Source organism: Pelobates fuscus, chromosome 5 (genome assembly GCF_036172605.1).
Source record: "Pelobates fuscus isolate aPelFus1 chromosome 5, aPelFus1.pri, whole genome shotgun sequence".
Lineage (NCBI taxonomy): Eukaryota > Metazoa > Chordata > Amphibia > Anura > Pelobatidae > Pelobates > Pelobates fuscus.
The window spans coordinates 130128890-130153968 of NC_086321.1; the positions used below are offsets into that span (position 1 = coordinate 130128890).

Here is a 25079-nt window from a genome sequence, read left to right on the forward strand (position 1 = left end):
AAGCATTATTTCAACGGGCGTTACCAATGCACATTAGACTCCCCTAATTTGTTCCTATAAATAAATACCAATGTAATAACCATCAGCAAAGCAGATCACATGGGAACACCTACCTCTAATCACCAGTGAATCTCGCCAAACTGCGCAATGAACATTTTACATGCTATTAAAACAGGAGAGAAAACAAAACAAACCAACGTCTTCCCTTCATTGCGGTGAGAAAGCAAAAGCAAATTTGATAAGAGTTAAGTTTATTGAAAATAATCAGGTGTATTAAAACTGCAGATTTAGTTGTACAACATATAGAACTTTGAACAGTTATGCCACACTATGCATGTTACCAGAGACGGACAGTGTTCTACGACACTCATTTTTATCCACCACAATCCTTTTTGGTCTTTATGTAGTGCGTTAAATGTAATCTTGCCATTTTCTAGGTTAAATTATATTAACTCCTTCACCCACCGACCCCCCCCCCCCCCCCCCCCCAAAAAAATCCAGACAAGATAGTTACAATGCTTTGTGATTAAAGAGGAAACGGGGGCGGGGGGGACTGGATTCACACTGCCAGTTTGTCATTTACAGCACCATGGTAAGAGGAGATAATTCACCATCTTGTTAAAGGACCTTTACTTCATTATGCTGTATTAGCCCTGCTTAGTAGTTTACGGACTTAGTGTCACGCACCTGCATATTCCAAGTCTTATAAAGCATGCCTATAGCGAGCAAATATTGAAGTATGCAACATCTTATCACAGGCCGTGCTTGAAAGCTTTTAGTGCTCTAGCATTCAAAAAATTATTATACAGCAAATGGTATAAAATTCCAAATATAAATAAAAATTGCTTTTCATATAAAATATGACCTTTAAACCTGCTTATTGATTAGAAAGAACCCATTTTACAATACAGGGGGATATCATGAAGACCACAACTGTTTTTTACAAAATGAAAGGGATACTTGTTTTAATACCCTAAGAAATATGGCTTTAAAATTGTCCTAACGACTCACCTCGCCCAAGAAGCATTGTGGCACTTATTCTTGGTGTGTCATAGGCCAGGAAAAATTAAATAATTTATATACATATTAAAACTGCTAGACCTATTATATATAGCTATACAGCTGTAGGAAAATGGCGTGTGGGAATACATAGATTTCATGTATTTCCAAAGTGTCATTAAAAACTATCAAAGCGAGTACAGAGACGTTGCCTAGAATATACAATTTATGTTGTAACCATTTGCAAAGTAGCATCACGTACGTTGCCATGTGTAAAAACCCATGTGTAGATCTATACAGCAAAACAAGCTTTTGCTTGTAGTCATACAGTAAAACAATGGCCACATTTGTAAAATTATGCAAAATTGTGGACTCCCAAGAGTAAGCAGTTCGTCTAAGGCACATTAAAGCCACGTGCATAAGTAAAAGCATTGCTTTCAGAACAAAAAAAAAAATTATTAGTTTTTTTTTTTTAATTTGCATCTACTCCATCTGTATTTAATTTCCACATTACAGATCGCTAGTACAATCTGATCCCTGAATATTCTTGTTAACATCCTACAATATGCTTCTCTAAAACGTAACGTTGCATTCCAAACTTTTTTTTGGATCCACTAAAGACAAACTTTGAAAATCGTGTAAGATATGTGGTGCAAAGATTGTCCAACACTCTCCATGGACCCCCACAGCAGAAGTCCAATTATGAGAGGTCCTTAGAAACCTGAGTGGATGGGAAAGCTACCAGAGCATGTGTGCGCTTCTACACTGGTTGCAGATTTATTTAATTTTCTTTCTTTCATGTTACCAATGGCTGCGATACAACAGGCCTATACATGTTCAATGCAGCAATTCAGGTGCATACTTCAGCATGGATAAAGAGGAATACAGTGGACATCATCATGTGATTTCATCTGCCACCTTTCATCACAGCCTACAAATTCTTAATTGGACTCTCTCAGGCCACACTCAAGGAAGTCTGTTCGTTCAACTTGCCACATTCTCTAATCTAGATTTAAAAGGAGGTGAGGAGAAGTGTGGATCACCAGCCATTCAAAAGTAGCAGTCCTTCTATGAACATCTGCATGTTGCAGTTTGTGCAAACCTCATAGAATAAGATGACTAATGGGGAATTGAAAGCACCAATGTTTTTCCGAGGCACAAGGAGGTGGTTTCATTGTAAAATGAAGCCAGCGTTGGGAGGGAGTCGTGGAGCGGGCCTTTGAGGAATAGCAGGTGGGTACTGTTGTGAGTACTGTTGTGGGTACTGTTGTGGATATGGAGCTGGGTATCCAGGCTGAGGCATTGGATTTGAAGGCTGATATCCGTCCCTAGAAGGAAGCAATGGATATGGAGATGCTGCATATGGAAGCCCAGGAGTAGGATACATTCCAGGTTGGCTGGCTGGAGGTGGTGGGACTGCTCTTCTAGGCATGACAGCGGGAGGTGTATTGAAGCTCGATGGGTATTGAACTTGAGGTGATTGGGTCACTTCAGGTCTTTGCTGTGGCTGCATTGACACAGTGGGAAGTCTTTGCCCCTTCATTACCATCTCCTGCAGTTTCTCGATTTTTACACGTCTCAGATGAGCTAACTTGCGTTTACTTAAGTATTCATCAATAAAGGGATCCATCTGGATGCCACCATCAAGGAAATTCTCAGCCATGTTCTGTTATAAGAAAGATTCACACTGTTAAATGACTTGGCTAATATAAACATGCACACTCTTTACAATTTCAATACTTAAATAGGTTTAAACAATTGTGCACAACTTCAACTTAAAGGGACACCAAGTACTATAACAACTACAGCCCAGGTTAATGGTTCTGTTACCAACAGCCTTTGGCACTTTATTTGCTTGAGCAATATCAATTCTCTCCAATATGAATTGCAGCAACACGGATTTATCAAAATATTTTCACTAATAAATGGCAGAAGCGCCACCAAAATCATTTAACTGCATGTTCTTCACCTGGGGTTTTCCCTTTAGGGTGTACTTGCAGACACTGTTTAAAACTAGTGCTTGTTTTATAGAGTTTAGACCAGTTGGACTGCACACCTCTTACATATACAGAGATTCGTGATACAGCTGTTCTAGCCTTCTGCCAATTACTCAGCTGAATGTGCTTGTAGATACTCCTATATAAAGGAAAGATCTACTGTACCATGTCTATCAAGATTAATAAATTCATTACATATAAAATTGCAGGCAACAAGCGTTGAGAGTATTTTACTTGTATGACAATCCTTCGAGAATCTGCCAAGTACGATCCCACAATGCACCTATTCATGCACTTACCTAGAGTACTCGGATTAAATAGGTCATTTTGGGCCCCTACCAAAGTTCTCATCTGAAATTAATGCCTTGTTATGTACAAGGGGGTAAAATACAAAAAAGAAACTATCGCTGCCACTCAGATTTAGAAGAATACACTTCTTCCCTCACACTTGGAAAGTAAGGGGTACACCAGTCTATTACTATTTGACAACATTACCTCTGTTTCTTCCTCAATCTTGGCTCCTTCGGCTTGTAGAAGGGCCAAAAGGGTTTCCAGTGAGGCATTAACAGACTGCTTATCTGGAAATAAAAACAAAAGAAAAAAAAAAAAACTTTCAGTTTCATCGCAAAAGGAACAGGAAAGTGGCAACTTTTCCTGTATATATTGTGCATGCACTGAACAAAAAGGAAATAAAGTAAAATATAAATACACACACACACACTATGTTAGCATTGGCTCAGGTGTGGTGGGAGTTCCCCTAGCAACATGCCCACACATGAGATGAGCGTTCATGGTTTATTTTCATTGCCAATATTTATTATGTCAACAGTGAACAAAATAAAATACATATACACACACGATCCAGTGCACTCGCCCATTCACTAAACAGCAATTTCAAGTCTCACAGAATGTAAGAGTTTTATTTAAAAACATCTCACAAAAAACTATGGGGGTTTAGTAATAGGGATCGACTGATACTGATTTTTTTTAGAGCAGATACTGATGATTTGTGAACTGTGAGGCCGATAGCTTACCAATATTATGTACATTTCCCGTAATTTTTTTTTATTAAGTGGTAAATGCACAAAATATACATGCCAGTCAGATTTTGTTCTTTGTTTTCAAGTGTGTGTAGTGAGAGTATTTGATTAGTAAATGCAGTGTGTGTAAAAATATGTGCGGTAGGAACCACCCCCTCAACCCCCATCTCCCTTAATGCTCCTCTCCCTTCTCTTTTAGTGGTCCCCTACCCCAGTGTTCCTTACCACCCCCGTCCCATAGTGTTCCCTACAACCTTCTTGTACCGTGATGTGTACTGCTCTGCCACGCTACACAGAGTGCCTGGCAGGAGGGAGTGCTGGGTGCCCACCTCCTGACGGTCACTCCGATCTAGTGCTCCCCCCCCCCCCCACCTCCTTATGGACATGCATTATCGGTATTGCCGGTGATTATCGCCCGATACTTACAAAAATGGTTGTTTTTTAAAAATCTGAATATCGGCAAAACCGATAATCTGTCGATCCCTATTTAATAACAGTTGTATAAGCCTGCCACAACATCAATGTACCCCATTCTTGGCAGGTCCTACTCTAGCAACCTAATGCAGGGGCCTGCTGGGCAGTCCGTTGCCTCAGGACTATGGGCCCTGCAATATACCTTGCCCAATGCACTTTAAAAGGCTCTATTCATGTGAAGTATGTACTTTTGGACTCCAGACAGAGAGACCGACCGTTAGCCCTAATTCTCTGGAACTGTTTTAGGCATGGGACCATGTGCATAGTGGGTCAAGCCAGCCACAGACAGGGGGGAGGGATTGTGTGCTGTATGTGGGAGTGTCAGGCATTGTTACATTGTTTCTATTGGTCTGTACAATTTGTGTCCTGTGCCCCATCAGGTCCAGTGGGTGTTCCTCTGTCCTGAAAAGTTGTATAAAAATCCAACCTGTACTATTAAACTCTTAGATCATCTTGCACCTTCATGAAGTCTTGGTTCATGTTTGGGGGATTGGAGAACTACACTCTGGGGATTGCTATAATCACTATACTCCCCCAAGTATAATCATTAGCTCATATAAGAGCTGTTCCTGCTACGCTCTCGGCACTAAGAGAGGCCTACCCACTGGAAGCTGGATCCTGGTCATGGGTCCAGTGTGAGTGGAGGACGGCAAGACACCAACCAAGCTGCAGCAGTTTGTGGGGTTTACGGTGGTTATGGTGTTCCAGTGCAGTGCTTATGGTACTCACAAGTACCAGGAAGCAGCGAATGACGGAGGTACTCTGTCGGGGTGCAGGCGGTCAGTCACACTTAGTAAGTGCCAAATGCAAAAATTTGGGTAAATCGCAAAAAAGCTACTTTTTTGCACATATCTGGCACTTTTCCCGTTTACGATTTTACCCGCTCTTTTGAACTAAAGAGGACTATCAGGCACTTTTCACGTTTACCACATTATAAAGCATTGCTCATTTGACACTTAAACGTGGAAAATGGTGTTTGAATTTTTTTTGACACTTTCATTGTTTACCACTTTAAGTCTTCAATTAATAAATTCTTCAAGTGAAAACAATATGTATCAGGGGAAAAGGCAAGAGTTAAACCAGCACGATGGTCAACAGTATACCAATGGCATTTTTAATTACAACCGCATTAGAGAAAATGGAGCATGAGAAAGATCATATGTATTAATAAATCCATGTTAAATATCAAAGTACTTTGAATGCTAGTTGTGTGCACAAGACATGGGGTAAAAACCTCTTTCACTCCAACATTTAAGGCTATTAAACTGATGTGCTTTAAGAATGGATTGAGCTAGAATTTAACCTTCTACAGCTAGAGAATGCAGGAAAGTGTAGTTTAAAGTACCCAGCTTTGTCTTCTTTAATTGATGTGCTTCCATGACAGATTGCAGCTCCTGGTATTTCTGTGTGAGGCCTGCCTTAAGGTTTTCCAATCTGGGCTGGTACAGCAGGTTTTTCTCAGCCAGACTTCTATTTCCAGCAAGCGTCATCTCTTTGTTCAGCTGCACACTCTGGGTCTGCAGGGGAGAAGAACATCAATCTTACTTAGTAGCATGTAAATGTAGATACCAAACTCCAAAATAAAGATTAGTGTTATCGATAGCTATAGCTACTACGATATATAATTTAAAAAAATATATATTTTTAAAAATTAAAAACAGATTTGCCATGCCAATTTTTCTTCAAGCAGCTGATTATGCTTGCATTTTACACTTCAAAGTGCATGGGTTTAAAGGCAAACTATCCCATTATTTTTTAAGAATGTAAGGGGAGTGAAAATTTAAATTTTACTAAAAGATGTATATATTACAACTGTGTGTCTGCATGTTAATGATAATTACTGTAACAAAATCTTTCCTTTGCTTTCTCTAGGCTTACTTTACTGCCAGGTGACAGTTAAAGGGACATTCTTGGACCTGTTACTTCCTGTTTTGGTGAGCTCAGTGGAGCTAAACTCAAGAGGCAGCAATAGCTCAGTGCACCTACTTTGCAAAGCAAAGGGAGGTCTGATTGGACAGCCGGAGAAAGTCGGGGCAGGGGTTAGAAGGGGAGGGCATGCAAAGGCAGCACAGCACACCTGAGATGTACAGTTTTTGCAAGCAGTGTGTGTTTTTTTTAAATATATACTCCAATATGAAAGTTTATCTGGGAAATAATTTATATAAACAATGATTATTTAATTTTTATTTGGACAGTGGAGTGTCCCTTTAAGAGAAGAAATTAAGCAAGGTTTCTACTTCTACTGTTTGCCCTAGCTTTGCCTTGACTAGTAATCATGGAGAATACTTGCTAAATCTTTATTACTCGGATGGGCACCCCAGCCCCACAAAAAAAATAAAAATATAACACCACTTTTAGGTTATACTAATTTTATTAAAGGACCACTACAGTGCCAGGAAAACACAGGCTGGATGGAGAGGAAGGGATTAAACACTTACCTTTCTCCAGCGCCGGGCTCCCTCGGTGCTGGAGAACATTCGAAGAGAGCTTCGGAAGCATCATACCCCCCTGTTAAAACCACCATGTGGCCCCCCTGGCCCCTCTTGACTCCCTAAATATAACAAGATCTTACTTTTATTCAAGCCTTCAGTTGCTGGCTCTGACCTGCGGACATCAGAAGTGGTGGTCTGAGCCAATCACAAATGCTTCCTCATAGGATTGGCGGAGACTGTCAAGGAGGTAGATCAGGGGGTAGAGCCAGCATAAGTCAAACACACCACTTGCCAATCAGTCTTTCCTCATAGAGATTAACTGAATCAATGCATCTCTATGAGGAAAGTTTAGTGTCTGCATGGAGAGGGTGGAGGCACTGAATGACAGTGCTGCACAATATGCAGCACTGCCCCAGGAAGCACCTCTAGCAACCATCTCAGGAGTGGCCAGTGGAGTTATCACTAGGCTGTAATGTAAAAATTGCATTTTCTCTGAAAAGACAGTGTTTATAGCAAATAGCCTGAAGGGAATTATTCTACTCACCATAACAAATACAATAAGCTTTAGTTGTTCTGGTGACTAGTGTCCATTTAAGCACTATTTTAGTACCCAAAATGCACCTATACAGTACTTCCAGTTATTAACCCGACTTGAAACTCAAAACATTTCCAACAAATATATTGTGTTCTGCTATCACTTACTTAAAGCGGCACTGTCATGCCGAATCCCGTTTTTATTTTTTTAACCCCCCTTCACTACATCCAATTGACCCCTTAGTCACCCCCAAATACCCCTAAGCCCCCCAGATTACCTCTTTTTTCATATTTATTTTCTGCCGCCATCTTTGTGTGGGTAGGTGAAGTCCCTGTGGGACACATCATCTCCCACACTAGATAGCACTGAGATTCCCGCACATGCCCAATGAAACACTTGGACATGCGAACGGGAATTTAATCTATCCATTCATCAGACAGACGAATGAATGAATGAATAGAAAAAAATCAGACGAACAAACTAACACTGTGTATTAGTGTTCGTTTGCTCATTCGGTTTATTACAAGGAGGGAGCTACCGGCATGCAGCTCCCTCCTTGTAATATGTACTGCCCCCCCCCCCCCTGAGCGGTGGGTGGGGCCCCTAAATAAAAAGAGGGCAAAAAAACAAAAAGACGAAAAAGAAAAAACCAGAGCGCAAAAAAAAAAATCCATCTTCACCCATGGAGGGCTCCGCGCAGACTGAGCTACGCAGTTAGCTAAGAACACTGCAATTAGGCTAAGAACACTCTGATTAGTGGGTTTAAGCCAATCAGAGTGCTCTTTGTCATTTTACACAGCGTGGGAAAGTTCTTTGGAACTTTCCCACGCTGTGTAAAATGACACAGAGCACTGTGATTGGATGGATTTATTATTTTATTTTAAGTTCGACGGGTATGATGGCTTTTTATTTGGCCTTTTTTGGGGCTGAAAAATGAAGATTTTAGAAAAAAGAAGACGTCAAATAGTAAGTTTCACTTTTTTTTTTTTTACAGGTTAGTTATTTTATTCCCCCCTCACTATTTTTAGGTGGTTTGATTTGGGTGGGGGGAGGGGTGACTAGGGGCTTGGGACCCCTAGTCACCTTGATTGGGGGGGGGGAATTTTCATTTAGGGCCCCCACCCGCCGCTCAGGGGTGGGGGCCGGGGGAGGGCAGAAGGTCCCCCCCGCTTATTTTTATTTAGGGGGCCCCCACCAGCCCGCGTGGGGTCATTAGGTGTTTTTTTTTTTTTTACACAGTGAGCAGCCACAGGCTGCTCGCTGTTTAATAGACATGCCCCTACTCGCGGTATAGCGAGTAGGGGCATATTATTTACTAATACTAAGTAATCTTTACTTAGTATTAGTAAATGTGGCTGAAAGACCAATTTAGGTCTTTCAGCCTTTTAGTAGATCGCTCCCTGATACCGTGGGAATTAGGGAGTTATCTACTAAGCGGCTGCAAGATGCAGCCGCGGCAATGAATAGGATAGGAGTTTCATTCATTAGAATGAAATTGTGATCCGAACAAAGTGCCGAATTGCGTTCTAAAACAAACAAACATACTGTTCTCATTCAGTTAGAACGCAATTCGTCAGTTTTGTCTAAAATGACAGGAAGCATCGTGGGAACAGGGAGGAAAGGTAAGGATTATGGGAAAATTGCTCTGACCCGCGGAAATGAATTTCGCCTCCATCACGCAGAGCGTCCATAGGAAAGCATTGAGAAATGCTTTCCTATGGACACTTTGCCGCGCATGTAGCTCCAGTGACGTTGACGGGGGAGCTGACGTCGGACGGGGAGGAGAAGTCACCAGCACTGAGGGAGCCCGGCGCAGGATTAAGGTAAATTGTTTTAACCCCTTCAGCGCCACGGGAGGGGGACCCCGAGGGTGGGGGGGCACCCTCAGGGCACTATAGTGTCAGGAAAACCGCTTTGTTTTCCTGACACTATAGTGACTCTTTAAAAGGATCACAAACATGTATTCCTGACCCTATAGTGTTAACACGACCATCTAGCCCCCCTGGGCCCCTCATGCCTCCATAAATATAGCAAAATCTTACTGTATTCAAGCCAGAAGCTGTAACTTTGCATGCGGTTTGACTCAGAAAAACAAGCAGTCTGCTGACATAGGAAGTGGTAGTCTGATCCAATCACAATGCTTCCCCATAGGATTGGCTGATCAGGGGCAGAGCCAGCATGATTCAAACACAGCCCTGGCCAATCAGCATCTCCTCATAGCGATGAATTGAATCAATGAATCTCTATGAGGAAAGTTCAGTGTCTGCATGCAGAGGGAGGAGACACTGAATGTCTGGATGCATTTTAGGCAGCCATGACCCAGGAAGGATCTCTAACAGCTGAGGAGTGGCCAGTGAAGTTATCACTAGGCTGTAATGTAAACAATGCATTTTCAGCAAAAAGCCTGAAGGTAATTATTCTATTCATCAGAAGAAATTCAATGAGCTGTAGTTGTTCTGGTGACTATAGTGTCCCTTTAAACACAGTTAAATGTTAAATAGGCTTATGGTAGAACTTAACTTCAAAATGAAGATCAGAACACACTTGGCACTACTCATTCCCATGGAATTCACCTGAACACGCACCATAACTATTACAGCCAAGTGTAATGTGATCTTGCCAAAAGCCTCTAATCGTTCACCAGTTTAACGTCAAATCCTTAAAGGAACAATATCTCAATATAATCTTTATGCTATAATATACAATCTCACATTTCATTAAGCTCATGTATATTGACTTTTTGAAACCTCTGCGGAGAGTCCACAAATCAGATGATCAATGACAAGCCTTCATCCAGTGTGCTAGACTGTACCTCAAAGGCTACAACCAACAGCCTGCATATCACCCAAAACAGGCTAAGAGATTGAGAGTAATCTCTGCTCTTAACTGAACATGCCAGGCACCATCAGAACAATGTTACATAATTACATAGCTGAAAAGAGACTTGCGTCCATCAAGTTCAGCCTTCCTCACATTTTTATTTTGCGGTTGATCCAAAGAAGGCAAAAAAATTCCTTCTTGACCCCAAAATGGCAGTAAGATTGATCCTTGGATCAAAAAGGTATTACTCTACATTAAAAAATTATATCCTTGAATATTCCGTATGGACTGTTAAAACCACTTATTCAGGCAGAGAATTCCACATCCTTAAAAAAAATATAAAAAAAACAAAAAAAAACAAACTTTCCTTTGCCTTAGACGAAATCTTTCTTCCAGTCTAAACGCATGACCTTGTGTCCTATGTAAAGTCCGGTTTGTGAATAGATTTCCACACAATGGTTTGTATTGGACCTGAATATATTTGTATAATGTTATGGGACCAGTGTACTTTCAAGAGTTAAATCACTAAACAGTTTAAACCCCCAAATGTTATTTATTCTGATGAAGTTGTGTTGTGGTACCAGTTTAAGCACAATGAAATCAAAGCAACATTCACTAAGAAAAGAACAAAATATTAAACATACAAGCCAAAACCATATATATTAATGGTATTTTCCTTTTAGGGCTGAAAGTGTAATCAATTGAACTTCTGTGGAGTCATCATTACTGATAACCGTTATATCGGACAAAAGTTACCATAAAGAAGCACAAATCGAACTATAGTGTGCATCAGTGGTAATCAACCTTTTTTTACCTACCGCCCACTAATGCATCTTTTTGGTTGAAATAATTTCTTTACCGCCCACCAGTTTTCGCGCTAATGCAGAATATTTTTTTAGAAAGGAGGGTGTTTAAAAAAAATAAAATAAAATGTACGTACATTTATCTTTTTATTTCTACTTAATGCAGGTTTATAAGGTTTTAACTTTATAAAGTTTAATGAGAAAACAATAAAGTAAATTGAAATTACCTTTACTAGTGATTAATGAGATCCTTGAGGTTGATGCTGCGAGACTAAATATTTGATATCTGGTTCGATTTTCGTAAGGAACAAACGAAGGTCTCTTTCAGTGATATTCAGACGACTTCTCTGTTTGCGCATATGATTTCTCATTTGTGCGTCAGCTCATCTCCTCTCCCTCCTCAATTCTCCTCCCCACCTTTTTTTCCCTTTTTTCTATTTTTTTAACCTTCCTTGTAGCAATGCCCAGTATGAAGGCTGAGCTAGGTAGCCCACTATAACATACAGACACACATACAAGACACACACATACAAGACACACACATACAAGACACACACATACAAGACACACACATACAAGACACACATACAAGACACGCACACACACACATTATATTTAAGTCACCCTCCTGTTTCCTACATTTAAGGTGCAGGAGGGTGACTTATTTTTATTATTTCACTTTTGATAGGCTGTGTATTGCGTCATCGAAAGATGGCACTCCTCTGGTCATTTTTATTTTCAAGGACTGTGTTTTTGTATGGCTTTTAAGGCTTCTGGTTATTGTCTGTCCCAAAGTGCAGACGGGCTTTTACTGCAGATGGAGGCACAGAGGTTATCTATGACAAATAAATGTTCTAAGATGTAATTTCTAGCAAAGCAGACATATCCAAGAGGTTTATATCAGAATGGCGTTGACAATATGGCTGGAATAATTCACATTTTTAGGTTGTGAAAACTTCTAGACGAGGCATGCGTTTGTGATTATTTCAAATGGAAATTCATTGGAATTTCTTAATTTAAAACAGAAACAGACATATACACACACACAGACATACAAGACACACGCATACAGACACACAGACAGGCACACATACACACACAAAGACACAGACAAGCACACAGACAGGCACACATACACACACACACACACACAAGACACATACATACAAACAGACACACACAGACATGCAGACACACAAGACACACATACAAAGACAAGACACACATACATACAGACACACATACATACAGACACACATACATACAGACACACATACATACAGACACACATACATACAGACACACATACATACAGACACACATACATACAGACACACATACATACAGACACACATACATACAGACACACATACATACAGACACACATACATACAGACACACATACATACAGACACACATACATACAGACACACATACATACAGACACACATACATACAGACAGACAGACACACACAAGACATACATACAAAGACACATACAGACAGACACACACGACATACAAAGACACACACAAGACATACCTACAAAGACACACACACACACATTATATTTAAGTCACCCTCCTGTTTCCTACCTTTAAGGTGCAGGAGGGTGACTTTCCCTGGGGTCCAGTGGTGGCTCAGGTGGATGGGAGTCAGAGTTCCCACTCTGACTCCCTGGTGTTCCTCCCGCGCGGCTCTCAGTTTTAGCTGGGAGGAGTGACCGGGGAATCACTTCCTCCCAGCTCTGTGATGTCATCACAGGGGGCCTGGTCGCGCTGTTAAAGCGCCCAGCGCTGACCGGGCCCCCTCACAATCCACATCCATCGGGTGGCCCTGACAGCATGGGCCACCCGATGGACACCTCCATATGCGGCCCCGGCGGTTTGCCGCGCGGGCCGGGGCCGCAAATGGTCACGGCGGTACCCAGTCGCACGGGTACCGCCGGCTGGAACCCGCCGGGCGTCAAAACCTGGAAATCCCTACCGCCCACCTGGAATCCTAAAACGCCCACTAGTGGGCGGTAGGGACCAGGTTGACGACCCATGGTGTGCATGAACATTCACGACCTACCTTCAATGTCATTAACTTTGATAGTTGTAATTGTGTAGTACACAATATCAGAGTTTGCCGACCAATTTGTAAGCAAATAGCAAAAAATAGAATTCCCATCTTTCTTCTCCCAACCCATCGGAAATCCCCAAATCCAAGTACCCCTTAACAGTCCAGGATTTAGGTATTACCCTGCTGTATCAAAGGTATTTAGAAAAAAAAAAAAAAAAAGTTAGAAACTACAGGGTAATCCCTAAATCCTGGACTCTTAGGGGTACCCGAGGACTGGGTTGGGAACCCCTGATGTAGATGAAAAAGTAAGCAACAATAACAAATTGAGTCCACAAGCATAGGAAGCTCTGAGAGTCATTTGGGAGCAGGGAAGTTTAAAGTGGCATAACCAGGCCAGGCAAGCATCAAATTCTGATCAGAGATCATTTCATAGGACAATTTAGTCCAACAAACGTTTTCCCCCATGATACTCTATCTCAATCATGCATTTGGAAGTTTGTTAGAATGGATAATGAAATCTCTGATGTAAGGGGCATGTTAAAACATTGGACTATTAACCCCTTAACGACCTGTGACTGTTCAGTACAGTCATCGGCATTTTAGCGTTGCCGACAGTCCTGAACTGTCACAACGATGTGCTGATGATGTGCTAGTGTAAAATGGCATACCATTTGCAAAAGAAGACAACCCAAGGTATTGCAAATGGGGTATGTCCAGTCTTTTTTTAGTAGCCACAAACACTGGCCAAAATTAGCATTCAATTTAGTTTTTTTTACTTTTTTCACACACAAACAAATATGAACGCCAACTTTGGCCAGTGTTTGTGACTAAATGGCTACTAAAAAAGACCGGACATACCCCATATTGAATACCCTGGGTTTTTTTTAAAAATGTATGTTTTGAAACTGCAATATCCTACTTGTACTTATAGCCCTATAACTTGCAAAAAAAAAAAAAAAAAGACGAAAAAAAAAAGCACGTAAAAACTGGGTATTTTTAAACTCAGGACAAAATTTTTAATCGATTTAGCAATTTTTTTTTCCCATTAGCTTTTGTAGATGAGTAAAATATTTTTCAAGTAAAAGTTAAAAAACATGTATTTTTTTCAATTTTTCATCATATTTTATTTAAAGAGATTATATGAATAATGGTATGTGAAGAAAGCCCTTTTTTGTCCTGAAAAAAAACCAATATATAATTTGTATGGGAACAGTAAATGAGAGCGTAAAATTACAGCTAAACACAAACACCACAAAAGTGTAAAAAGAGGCCTGGTCGCAAATATACAACATCGCAAAAACAGTCCGGTCCTTAAGGGGTTAAATTAGGTCATATCCTGCCGGACATATGACTCACACAGCATGTAACAGCAGTAAGAGTGACAGAGGAAATGTAAACAAATTTTACATCATAAAAAGTCAAAGATGAAATTTATATGGAGCAACAACAATAAATATATATATTATATATATATATATATTGTTTTTATTTATTTTTTTAAAGGCATGTGACATGGTTACAAGGGAAGAAATTGGGGGAAAGGGTAGGTGAGGAAAACGGTGTTTGAGAACATGTGGCTGGGAGTTATATGGAAGTGTACGATATAGATATCTGTCCAGGCAAAGAGAAGCCAATTCTATTGTGGAATACGTGAAATAACAAGTTTATCATAAAATAAATATAAGTTGTAGGTATAAACATGCCAAAATTACAATACATTAAACCAAAATTATGTTTTCAGTCCCATGAAATATGATGTTGGTCAGTGAGAGACAAAACCACAGACAGTGGGAATGAAGCAAAGCAGATGGTTCCAAAACTCAGAATTAGTGTTCAGGGTTCTGTCAATGACATAAGATTATATATTTTCTTGGAGACCCTATGCTAAAATCCCAAGTTATTTGTTGATCTACAATTTTAAAATGGTGACTTTCTACATTAAAATGTCTCAGCAACAGGAATCTTTTTTATTTTATTATAAATTTTTTATTTTTCACGTGCACAAGATATTTTACATGCTGGAAAATGCCATATTAGCCATATTAAGTGTAATAATAATAATCGTTGGTCAAAGATATGGCTGTTTGTAGGCTGCACATTTTTAATAATTAAAACGTTGGCCCTAAAGGCATGTATGGATGTTTTCTAGCGTGCCATCACAGTGGCGACAGTGTGTGGTGGGCAGTGAGTGCTCTGAGTAGCAGCAGGAGGATCCTGCACGACATTAGTGTACGCCTTGTCTTGTGGTCTATATAGTGTACCCGGCAGTCCGCCTGTCTAACATGTGGGGTCTATTTGAGCACCTTATGTGGAACGTGTCCTTGGGGGGGGGGGGGAGAGAGATGTGGGTGTGGGGACGAAGGAGTGAGCGGGCTCCTTATGGCCTGGTCTCTGTCAGTCAGCTATGTGGGCATTGCCGCGCATGCGCATTAGGTCTCCTCGGCCGGTGGGCGGGATCAGTCTCGCCCACCGGCCGACGCAATACAGAGGAGGAGCGAAACGGAGGAGGAGACAGCGGCGAGGTACATCGCCGCTGCCTAATGTAAGTGACTGAAGGGGTTTTCACCCCTTCAGTAACTGGGGATTGGGGGTGGGAGGGAGAGGGACCCTCCAGTGCCAGGAAAACTGATAGTTTTCCTGGCATTCCTGGCATTGGAGTTTCCCTTTAAAGCCTATCCTGGTGAGTCTAGGGCAGCCATAAAAAACAAAGGAAGCATATCAGAAGGTTTAAAAATAAGAGAAAAGCCAGTAATCAAAACTATGAAAATGAACAGTACATTAAAACCACAGGGGTTCTTTCTTAGTGTTTTTGCAGCGCCTCCATATAAAGTTAAAGGTGTACGAGAGTGTTCAATCAGGGTCCCATAATATATTGTCCTGCATTATGGGAGAATGTCCCAGTGCGGGTGGTGGGCCCTCTTGTGGTCGCCGCTGCATACTCTGGTTTTCCCGTACCCTGTGGGATGAAGGGGGTTGTCTTTGCTGGATCCCATCTTGGAACCGTTGCTGTTACCGTTGCCGTGGTGGGCAGCAGCCCCTCCAGAGGCAGGCCCAGCGTTCGCAGCAAGGAGGGTGCTTCTTGGATGTCCAAAATGGAGTATGCCTTGTTGTCTTGTATGTGTAGTGTGCACGGCGTGCACCAGCGGTAGGTAATCTGTTTCTCTTGGAGCAGTTTGGTGATGGGTAGCAGGGACCTGCGCCAATGTAGAGTTTCCCCTGAAAGGTCTGCAAAGAAGGGAAAAAAAATTGATTCAAAGCTGTAGGTGGCTGCTCCCTTCATGGTTGCGAGTACCGCCGTTTTGTCGGCCGTGCTTCTGTACTTCACCACCAGGTCTCGGGGGGCCGCCTCAGGGGCTCTCCGCGGTTTCGGGATCCGGAAGGCCGCGTCAAAGCCGATATTCCTGGCTTGCTTAGGCGTCAGTAGGTGTGGGATTTCCTCAGCGGATATGTCCTCCGGGATCCCGCGTATCTTTAGCTTATTGCGGCACCTGTCATCTTCTATTGCCGCGAAGCGTTGGTCAGTTTTGGCCTGCTTTTGTTTTAGAGCTTGCAATTCCTGCCTGAGCTCTGATATTTCCTGTGCTTGCCACTTGGAGGTGACTTCGACCGCTTCAACGCGGCCCACCAGGCCCGTGACGTCTGCGCGTAGCTAAGCGACATCCGCCTGGAGGGTTTTCTGTAATTCTCCCAGGAGAGTCTTCAGCAGTGTCGCCGTCACTGGTTCTGCAGCCTCCGGACTTGGTGCCTGCTGTTGAGGCCTCACTAGAGGTAGGGTGGTAATTGCTTCCTCTGGGTAGAAATCCCCAGAGGAGTCAAAGAATTCCTCGAGGTCGGCAGCCATCTTGGGGCCGTATGCACCTTGTGCCTGTTTGAGCCGGTCCGGTTTTTGTTTCTTGGTTTTCCTTCCCATTGTCGTTTTGGGTTGTTTGGGCATTATCAACAGTTTGGTGGCTGAAAATCGTTAGTTTGTTCTGGATAGATATAGAGCCCATCTACCCTGCGTTCGTTCGGATCGGCTGCCAACAGCAACAGAAATCTTAAGGGTCTTTTTTACTATTTCATTCAGCTCAAGATCACTCAATCAAATAATTGCTCTGCTCAAAAAAAAAAAAAAAAAAAAGCTACTGAGGTAAGAGTAGAAGGGATGGGGGTCTTGATGGTAAGGTATGTCTTTTTGCTGATGATACGAAGATATGTAACAGGGTTGATCTTCCAGGAGGGATAAGCCAAATGGCAAATTATTTAGGTAAACTAGAAAAATGGTCAGAGTTGTGGCAACTGACATTTAATGTGGATAAATGCAAGATAATGCACCTTGGACGTAAAAGCCCAAGGGCAGAGTACAGAATATTTGATACCCTACTAACCTCAACATCTGAGGAAAGATTTAAGAGTAATTATTTCAGATGACTTAAAAGGTAGGCAGACAATGTAATAGAGCAGCTGGAAATGCTAGTAGAATGCTTGGTAGTATAGGGAGAGGTATTAGCAGTAGAAAGAGGGAAGTGCTCATGCCATTGTACAGAACACTGGTGAGACCTCACTTGGAGTATTCTACGCAGTATTGGAGACCATATCTCCAGAAGGATATTGATACTTTAGACAGAGTTCAGAGAAGGGCTACTAAGCTGGTTCATGGATTGCAGGATAAAACTTACAAGGAAAGGTTAAAGGAAAGACGAGACAGGGGGGATATGATAGAAACATTTAAATACATTAGAGGGGCAAAGGTTTAAAAATAATATCAGGAAGTATTACTTTACTGAGAGGGTAGTGAATGCATGGAATAGCCTTCCAGCTGAAGTGGCAGAGGTTAACACAGTGAGAGTTTAAGCATGCATGGGATAGGCATAAGGCTATTCTAGAATTAAGATAAGGCCAGGGACTAGTGAAAGTATTTCGAATTATTGGGCAGACTAGATGGGTCGAATGGTTATCTCCCATCACATTCTATTTTTTTATGTTTCTATGGTGAATTTCTGATTAGGGTATGCTTAAAGGTGTACCTAATAGCCAAGTTTGGTTCAGCATTAGGGTGATGTAGGATTACTCAGTCTTAGAGCTTTAGGCACAAAAAAAAAAAAAAAAAAAACGAAAATAAAGGGGGGGGAGGGAGAGAGAAATCCACTGATCCCACCCTAAACCCTGACAAGTTTCATCCCTATTCACATTTGCCTTATACCACTTCATATTACTTATAACAGAAAATCACCATTTGCTAGACTGAAATCAATCCTAGTAATTTCTAGTAATCTAGTAATTTCCCGCATGGATTACTGTAACGCTCTCCTGATTGGTCTCCCCAAAAGCCGTACTGCCCCGCTACAGTCTGTAATGAATGCTGCAGCTAGACTGATTTTCCTATCCAGTCGGTCCTCTCACACCTCGCCCCTCTGCCAGTCCTTACATTGGCTCCCTGTATCCTATAGGAGTCAATTCAAAGTGCTAACCCATACATTTAAAGCACTGAACAATTCCAACCCCTCTTATATCTCTTCACTGATCCAGAGGTATGCCCCTCCTCGTACCCTCCGCTCTGCCCGCGACCACCTCCTGACCGCTGCTCGCACCCGTACGGCCAACTCACGCTTGCAGGACTTCTCACGGGCGGCTCCTCTCCTATGGAATAGCCTGCCTACTGCCATCAGACTCTCCCCTAGTCTTCAATCATTTAAGAAGGGCCTTAAAACCCATCTCTTCAGGAAAGCGTATGGCCTCCCAGAGTAATCTCTCCCTTACATACCTGTCGCTTGCTCTCCTATGGGATAGTGCTTTGCTCTCTCCTCCAGCTCTGCTTCACTCCTACTTGATATTTCCTATCCTAATGTTTCTAATACCCCACCTCCTATAGACTGTAAGCTCATTTGAGCAGGGTCCTCTTCAACCTATCATTCCTGTAAGTTTTCTTGTAATTGTCTTATTTATTGTTACATCCCCCCCTCTCAAAATATTGTAAAGCGCTACGGAATCTGTTGGCGCTATATAAATGGCAATAATAATAATAATAATAATAATCCTATATTTAGTAAACAAACATCATCTATGCTGTGAGACTATAAACCTAGCAGCATATGTATCCGTGAACTCACCTGGTAACATTCTGCAGCAATTACAGAATGCAGTGTGTTTCCATAGTTATGTTTACACTGTGTATAAAAAGGGACATTCAGTAACCCATTAACCTAAACGCTACGGCAAGTTTATTTTTAAGCTTGATCATAAGGAGGAATATGAAACAAATGTATGGTATCATACAATGCTGAGCGTTCAGAATATTTCTAACAGTAGTAGATCATGAATTATCAGATAGGTCTTCAGTTAGGGAAATACAAATGTCATGAAGCTCAGTGATTAAAGAAAAAAAAATATTTATAAGACATGCACTGGCTAGATTACATAACAACATGTCAGCTAACATAAGGACTTTGTATACATGCCACCAAAATAATTAGTCACACGACACGATTTATATAAAAAGGAAGAAATTAACCTATAGGAATGCAAAGATTTGTCATTTTTGTTTCCTTGATTTTTAATATTAGAATTACAAGTCAAATGTATCACGTAAGGCGGAAAAGTTATTGTAATCTTTTAGATTTTAAATAAATCAACATGTGTCCAAAGGGCAAAAGCACACGTCAAATTCATGTCCTGTGGAATAGAAAGTATGACAGTGCAAAAGCCAACACCTATTTTATTTGTATCGGTTCATGTGATCATTGCTTCTCCTGCTGGGCACTGTGATAATGCAAATCATGGTAAGCAGACAAACACTGCTCCACGTCTGATTCTTCAAAAAGGGAAGTATCTATGCAGGTTTGGCTGAGAAATTAAGTCAGGCCAGAGACAAATGTTCAATAATCAAACTGTTTTACTGACATTTCGCACAGAGATAGAGGAGATCTCTTCCACGTATTATGTAATTGTGTAAATGACTACAGTGTATAGCACCATCTTAAAACTGTGCCATATAATACAAATGTAGTAATAGAGTAATAAAATACAAAATAAAGTGAAAGCGTGTGGATAAAAAAAATGATCAGATGTCCATAAGTTACGGTACTTTTAATGACAAAGCAGTACGGGTATCCCCAGATAGTTTTGCTCATGAAAGTGTGAACAGTCAGTAATTCAAAGAGATTTTTACATTTTAGCACAAAACAGATGATCTGAAAATGTAGTTTACTTGTAGATTTTTTTTCCCAGTTTGGCTATTTTGAACTAAAACTTTTAAATTCTCGATAGTTCAACAATAACCCTGCTGGTGCCAAGGAGGGAGAGAATACCACAGTAAACATACACATTAAATGATCCACTGGACAACACATCCCTTATTTTGACCTATTAAGCACACTGAAGTGGTTGCGGAGCAGTGTCCCATTTGCACTTTGTGTCTTTTTAAAACTGTATATTTAGGTCTAAATTATATTCTGATTAATAACGTAATCACGTAATAACGTAAAGTTAATCACAGTAACTTCTAAAAAGAATATCTTGGCTCAAAGGTTTCTCAAGCCCACAAGAATGTATAATACTGTAAATGGTAAACTCCAAGATTAAGACTGCCTAAGATTGCAGCTGCCTTGTTGCTTTTTCTTGAATTGCTTTAGACATGGTTAGCAAGGCTACCACTTTTTATATGTATTTTTAAATAAACGTTTTAGTTAGCAAACCATGGACAATCTTCATTAAAAAAAAAAAAGTGTTCCTACGGCGTGTTAGACACGCTGTACTTAAAGGGACACTCCAGGCACCCAGACCACTTCTGCCCATTGGAGTGGTCTGGGTGCCAACTCCCACTACTCTTAACCCTGCAAGTGTAATTATTGCAGTTTTTTTATAAACCGCTATAATTACCTTGCAGGGTTAACTCCACCTCTAGTGGCTGTCTACTAGACAGCCACTAGAGGGCACTTCCTGGTTTCTAGCACAGGTTTCCTGCATCGCTGAACGTCACACGCTGTGTGAGGACCTCGAGCGTCGCTCATTTCCCCATAGGAAAGCATTAAAATGCATTTTCAATGCTTTCCTATTTGGAGCACTAATGCGCATGTGGTCCCACGTCGCTGCCTCAGATAAGTTACTGAAGGGTTTTTCACCCCTTCAGCAACCAGGGATTGGGGGGTGGGAGGGAGAGGGGACCTGCAGTGCCAGGAAAACGGATTGTTTTCCTGGCACTGGAGTTTCCCTTTAATTTATTTCATTGGGATCTACTTTTGGACGCTGAGCTCCACTGCTTGCAAACAGATGAGCATTTTTCATTGTGTATGTTTTTAGTCTCTATATACGTTTTGGCTTTTTTACACAGTCTTATTTGGACTTCATGATTTCTTTTTCTGGAACCCTACTGTGTTTAAACTCCATCCACTCCCCCAAATGGCATTGCAAGCTGCACATTATTATAATCAATGGCCAATATATAGCTATACATGGATTATATCCAGCGTGAAAGAGCACAATCTTTGCATTGAATAGTATAGATCAGACACCCACATATATACTCAGTTGAAGTATCATTACTTGTGCTTTTTGCTTTAGTTTTGTGTGTAAAAGTTATAGGTAGGAGTAGTTTTTCCAGAAGGCTTTGCAGTTTACATGCACTCCTATTTACCGTACATAATGCATCAATGGCATATTCTCACACTACTGACTGCAGAGTAAATGAAAAAGCACAGGAAGACCAGGAGGACACCGATGATGACGATAATTAACTTGTTTTTTGCACAGATCTCATTATTCCTGTGCAAAAATAGAGCACTTACCCAACTGCTGGAAGTTCAAAGGCCAACACTTGAGACAGTGACAAGAATATTAATCAAAATATTTATGTAGTTTCTCGTATCTCTTTTCCTGATATTGACACTATAGGCAGCCAGACCACTTTGTCTCAATGAGGTGGTCTGGGTGCTGTGTCCTTGTCACAGTTAGTCTGCAATGTAAAGCATTGCAGTTTTAGAGAAACTGCAATGTTTACATTGCAACACTAAGACTTCCTCTAATGCCTATATAAGACAGCACTAGAGGCACTTCCTGCTTCCTAGGCATTATTTGGTCCCCGCTGAACATCTTCATGCTCTGCATTAGGACATCCAGCCTTGGTGAAAACAGAATAGGAAAGCATTGATTCAATGCTTTCCTATGGGGAGGGCCTAATGATTAAATCCAACTCTTTTCTGTTCAGCAATTTTGCCATGTCAATTCACAACAATTCTAGGTTTACAAAATATGCATACAAACAGATGGCAGTTTTTCATGAACACACCACAAGATTATAAAGGTGCATTTCAAATGCAAGTGTTTGTTACACAGTGTTATGTTTTCAATCTTTACTTAAAGTGGCTCTGTCAGTTCATGTCACTATTTGAATATTTATGAAATACTCATGTTGATAGCGCTGGAATTTATTTTTGACGCCAACACAATCAAAAGATAACATAGGGCAAATTAGTGAATACTTTGTCTTATAGGCAAAATATAAGTTGACAAAATGCAGCGCACGTCTGCCATAGGTTTCTTTGACACCCCAAATGGGGCAGTAATGCTTTGACCAAACAAAAAGGCTTTTACTCTATATGACCACCTTGCTGCCACTCCCACCCTCTGATGTTCTTTGTTCTAAATTTATTGTGGTGCAGACTATAAAAACTTAGGCTACTGGAAGGTCAACTCAATTAAACGCTTTCAATGCCAATAAAGCACTGTTTAAAGGGTACCTGTCATGGTACCTACAGCGTAAGCTCTTTAGAAAGAGCATACAATTTATTCTGCACATTGTGCTAGAAGATTTGCTTACAAATAACTAGAAGGAAAGAAAAAAAAATAGGTCTCCATCTGCTGAAGAATTAACGTACAAGGGTGAGCAGAAGAGACTTCCCACAGGAGGCTCTTCTCCACACACAGCAATTACAGAGCATGCACAGTGGTTGCTAAAGAAAGTCCCTAGCCAACATGGCTAGCGCTGGCAAGGAAGTATGGTAATGGAGTGAATGTCACTCCTTACAAAATGGCAACATAGCCAGCGTGTTGGTGTCAAAGAAGAGGTTTGCCCTGCATGGGGAAGGATCTCCAAGCAGGGTAAAAATTGAAGACCAAGTAAAACACCTACAAAGCCGAGGACATGACGACACTGGATCGGAGGTATGAGGAGTTAAACACAAAACTGAATATATCATGTATCTGTCTAATATAGGATTTATACAATGTGTTTGGCGGTGTTACGTTAAAATGAGCCAATTTAAAGAATATGCTCAGTATTACTTTTGAAAGTTAATTAAGAAACAGTCCTGGTTTGGTGAGAGCTCACTAATGATACAGCCCAGCATTCTAGTTTGCAGCAAATAAAAGGAACTTCAAGCGTAATTATAGTTTTCCCATTTTAAAAGTCCTATCTATAGATTGGGTCCACTCCAACCTTGAATTAGGTCATGACCTCTGTAACCTTTTATTCTGTTCTGTCAAAACGTATTAGGGCACCAAGATTTCTACATCTAACCTGTGCAGTGTTCCATATCATTCTGACTGTACAAAGGGAATAATGTAAGCTGTCCCTCTGTTTACATCCACCCAATGGACAGAACATATATTCGATCATTTAGACAATAACAGAAGGTCCCAAACATACACCTGAGAAAATGAAATGCTCAGACCTGCCTCAATCACCAAGTTAATGTGAATATTTCAGGAACCGGTCTCTATAGATGTGCTTTGTCATGCATGCTCCTGTAATATGACCCATTACTTCATATGAGCAATGGCAACAAAAGATAGCGTATTAATGTAATAGCCAAATAATATTATATATATATATATAATATATTAAAGCTGAGCCAGTATATAATATATTAAAGCTGAGCCAGTATATAATATATTAAAGCTGAGCCAGTATATAATATATTAAAGCTGAGCCAGTATATAATATATTAAAGCTGAGCCAGTATATAATATATTAAAGCTGAGCCAGTATATAATATATTAAAGCTGAGCCAGTATATAATATATTAAAGCTGATAGCCCGGATGGCCGCTCTGGGTGGGATTATCATTACACAGAGCCGGTCAGAGGAGGTCTATCCAGCTATCGGTGAATTATAACATATTACAGTATAATATATCAGTACAGCTCTCTGACACCCACCTCCTCCATCTCCTGGGCCATCTGCCCCAGCTTACTGTCGTCCTCCAGCAGCTGGTTGAGTTCGCTGAGGGTCAGGTGGGAGAGCGTTCGGGTATCCACTGACACCGCCATATCGGTCGGTGATCACGGGGGGAGCGCTGGGTGGGGGAGGTTGGTCGCCCTTTGTGTCGGTGTGGTCGCCCGCCCCGGGGAGTATCTCCGCCTCGCACCGCTCTCGCCGCTAGGAATGGCGACGACTCGAGTTCCCCCCCCTCCTAGGGATCCGCCCACCGCCGGCCGGAAGGGGCGGGGCGCGGCTGGCAGGCACGAGCTGTCAGAGGGGCCGCGCGCGCGCGCCCAAGGCCGAAGGGGGTTACTCGAGGCTAGCCGTCCGAGTTCCTGATTGGGTGAACGCTGCACCACAGGTGGGCGGCTGTCACGTGCAGGAGACTATATAAAGAATTTGTGCTAGGCATCCCTGGGCAGGGGAAGGTGGACTGTGTGATCAGCGGCTATTAAACCCCTGTTACAGAGTCCAGCCTTGCCCTTTGTATTGTTGCTATGGACTCTCCTTGTTTGTGTGTTTATTTGCCACCCTAAGGCAGATACAATGAGTCAGAGAATTTCTGTAATAATTACAATGTTGGAAATAGACAGTTTCAACCAGCTTACTGCTGACATTTCTCAACTAGCTGTGACTTTCAAGGGACAATGTAGTCACTATAACCATTTCATCTCATTGAATTTGATATGGTGCCTGGAGTACACCAGCACCCTCTCTCTTTTCAGGGTTTAAAGTTTTT

The 25079-nt window shown here is 41.4% G+C and overlaps 1 protein-coding gene across 1 annotated transcript; it reads right to left on the minus strand.

The window, feature by feature from the left end:
- Window positions 1-795: 795 nt before the first annotated feature.
- Window positions 796-24572, minus strand: VPS37B (VPS37B subunit of ESCRT-I). Its single transcript, XM_063454294.1, has 4 exons — window positions 24298-24572; window positions 5856-6027; window positions 3492-3574; window positions 796-2665 (listed from the first exon to the last, which is right to left on the minus strand). Exons 1-4 carry the CDS (start codon window positions 24406-24408, stop codon window positions 2171-2173), a joined length of 861 nt encoding a protein of 286 aa, XP_063310364.1. The 5' UTR covers window positions 24409-24572; the 3' UTR covers window positions 796-2170.
- Between the last annotated feature and the right edge of the window lie 507 nt (window positions 24573-25079).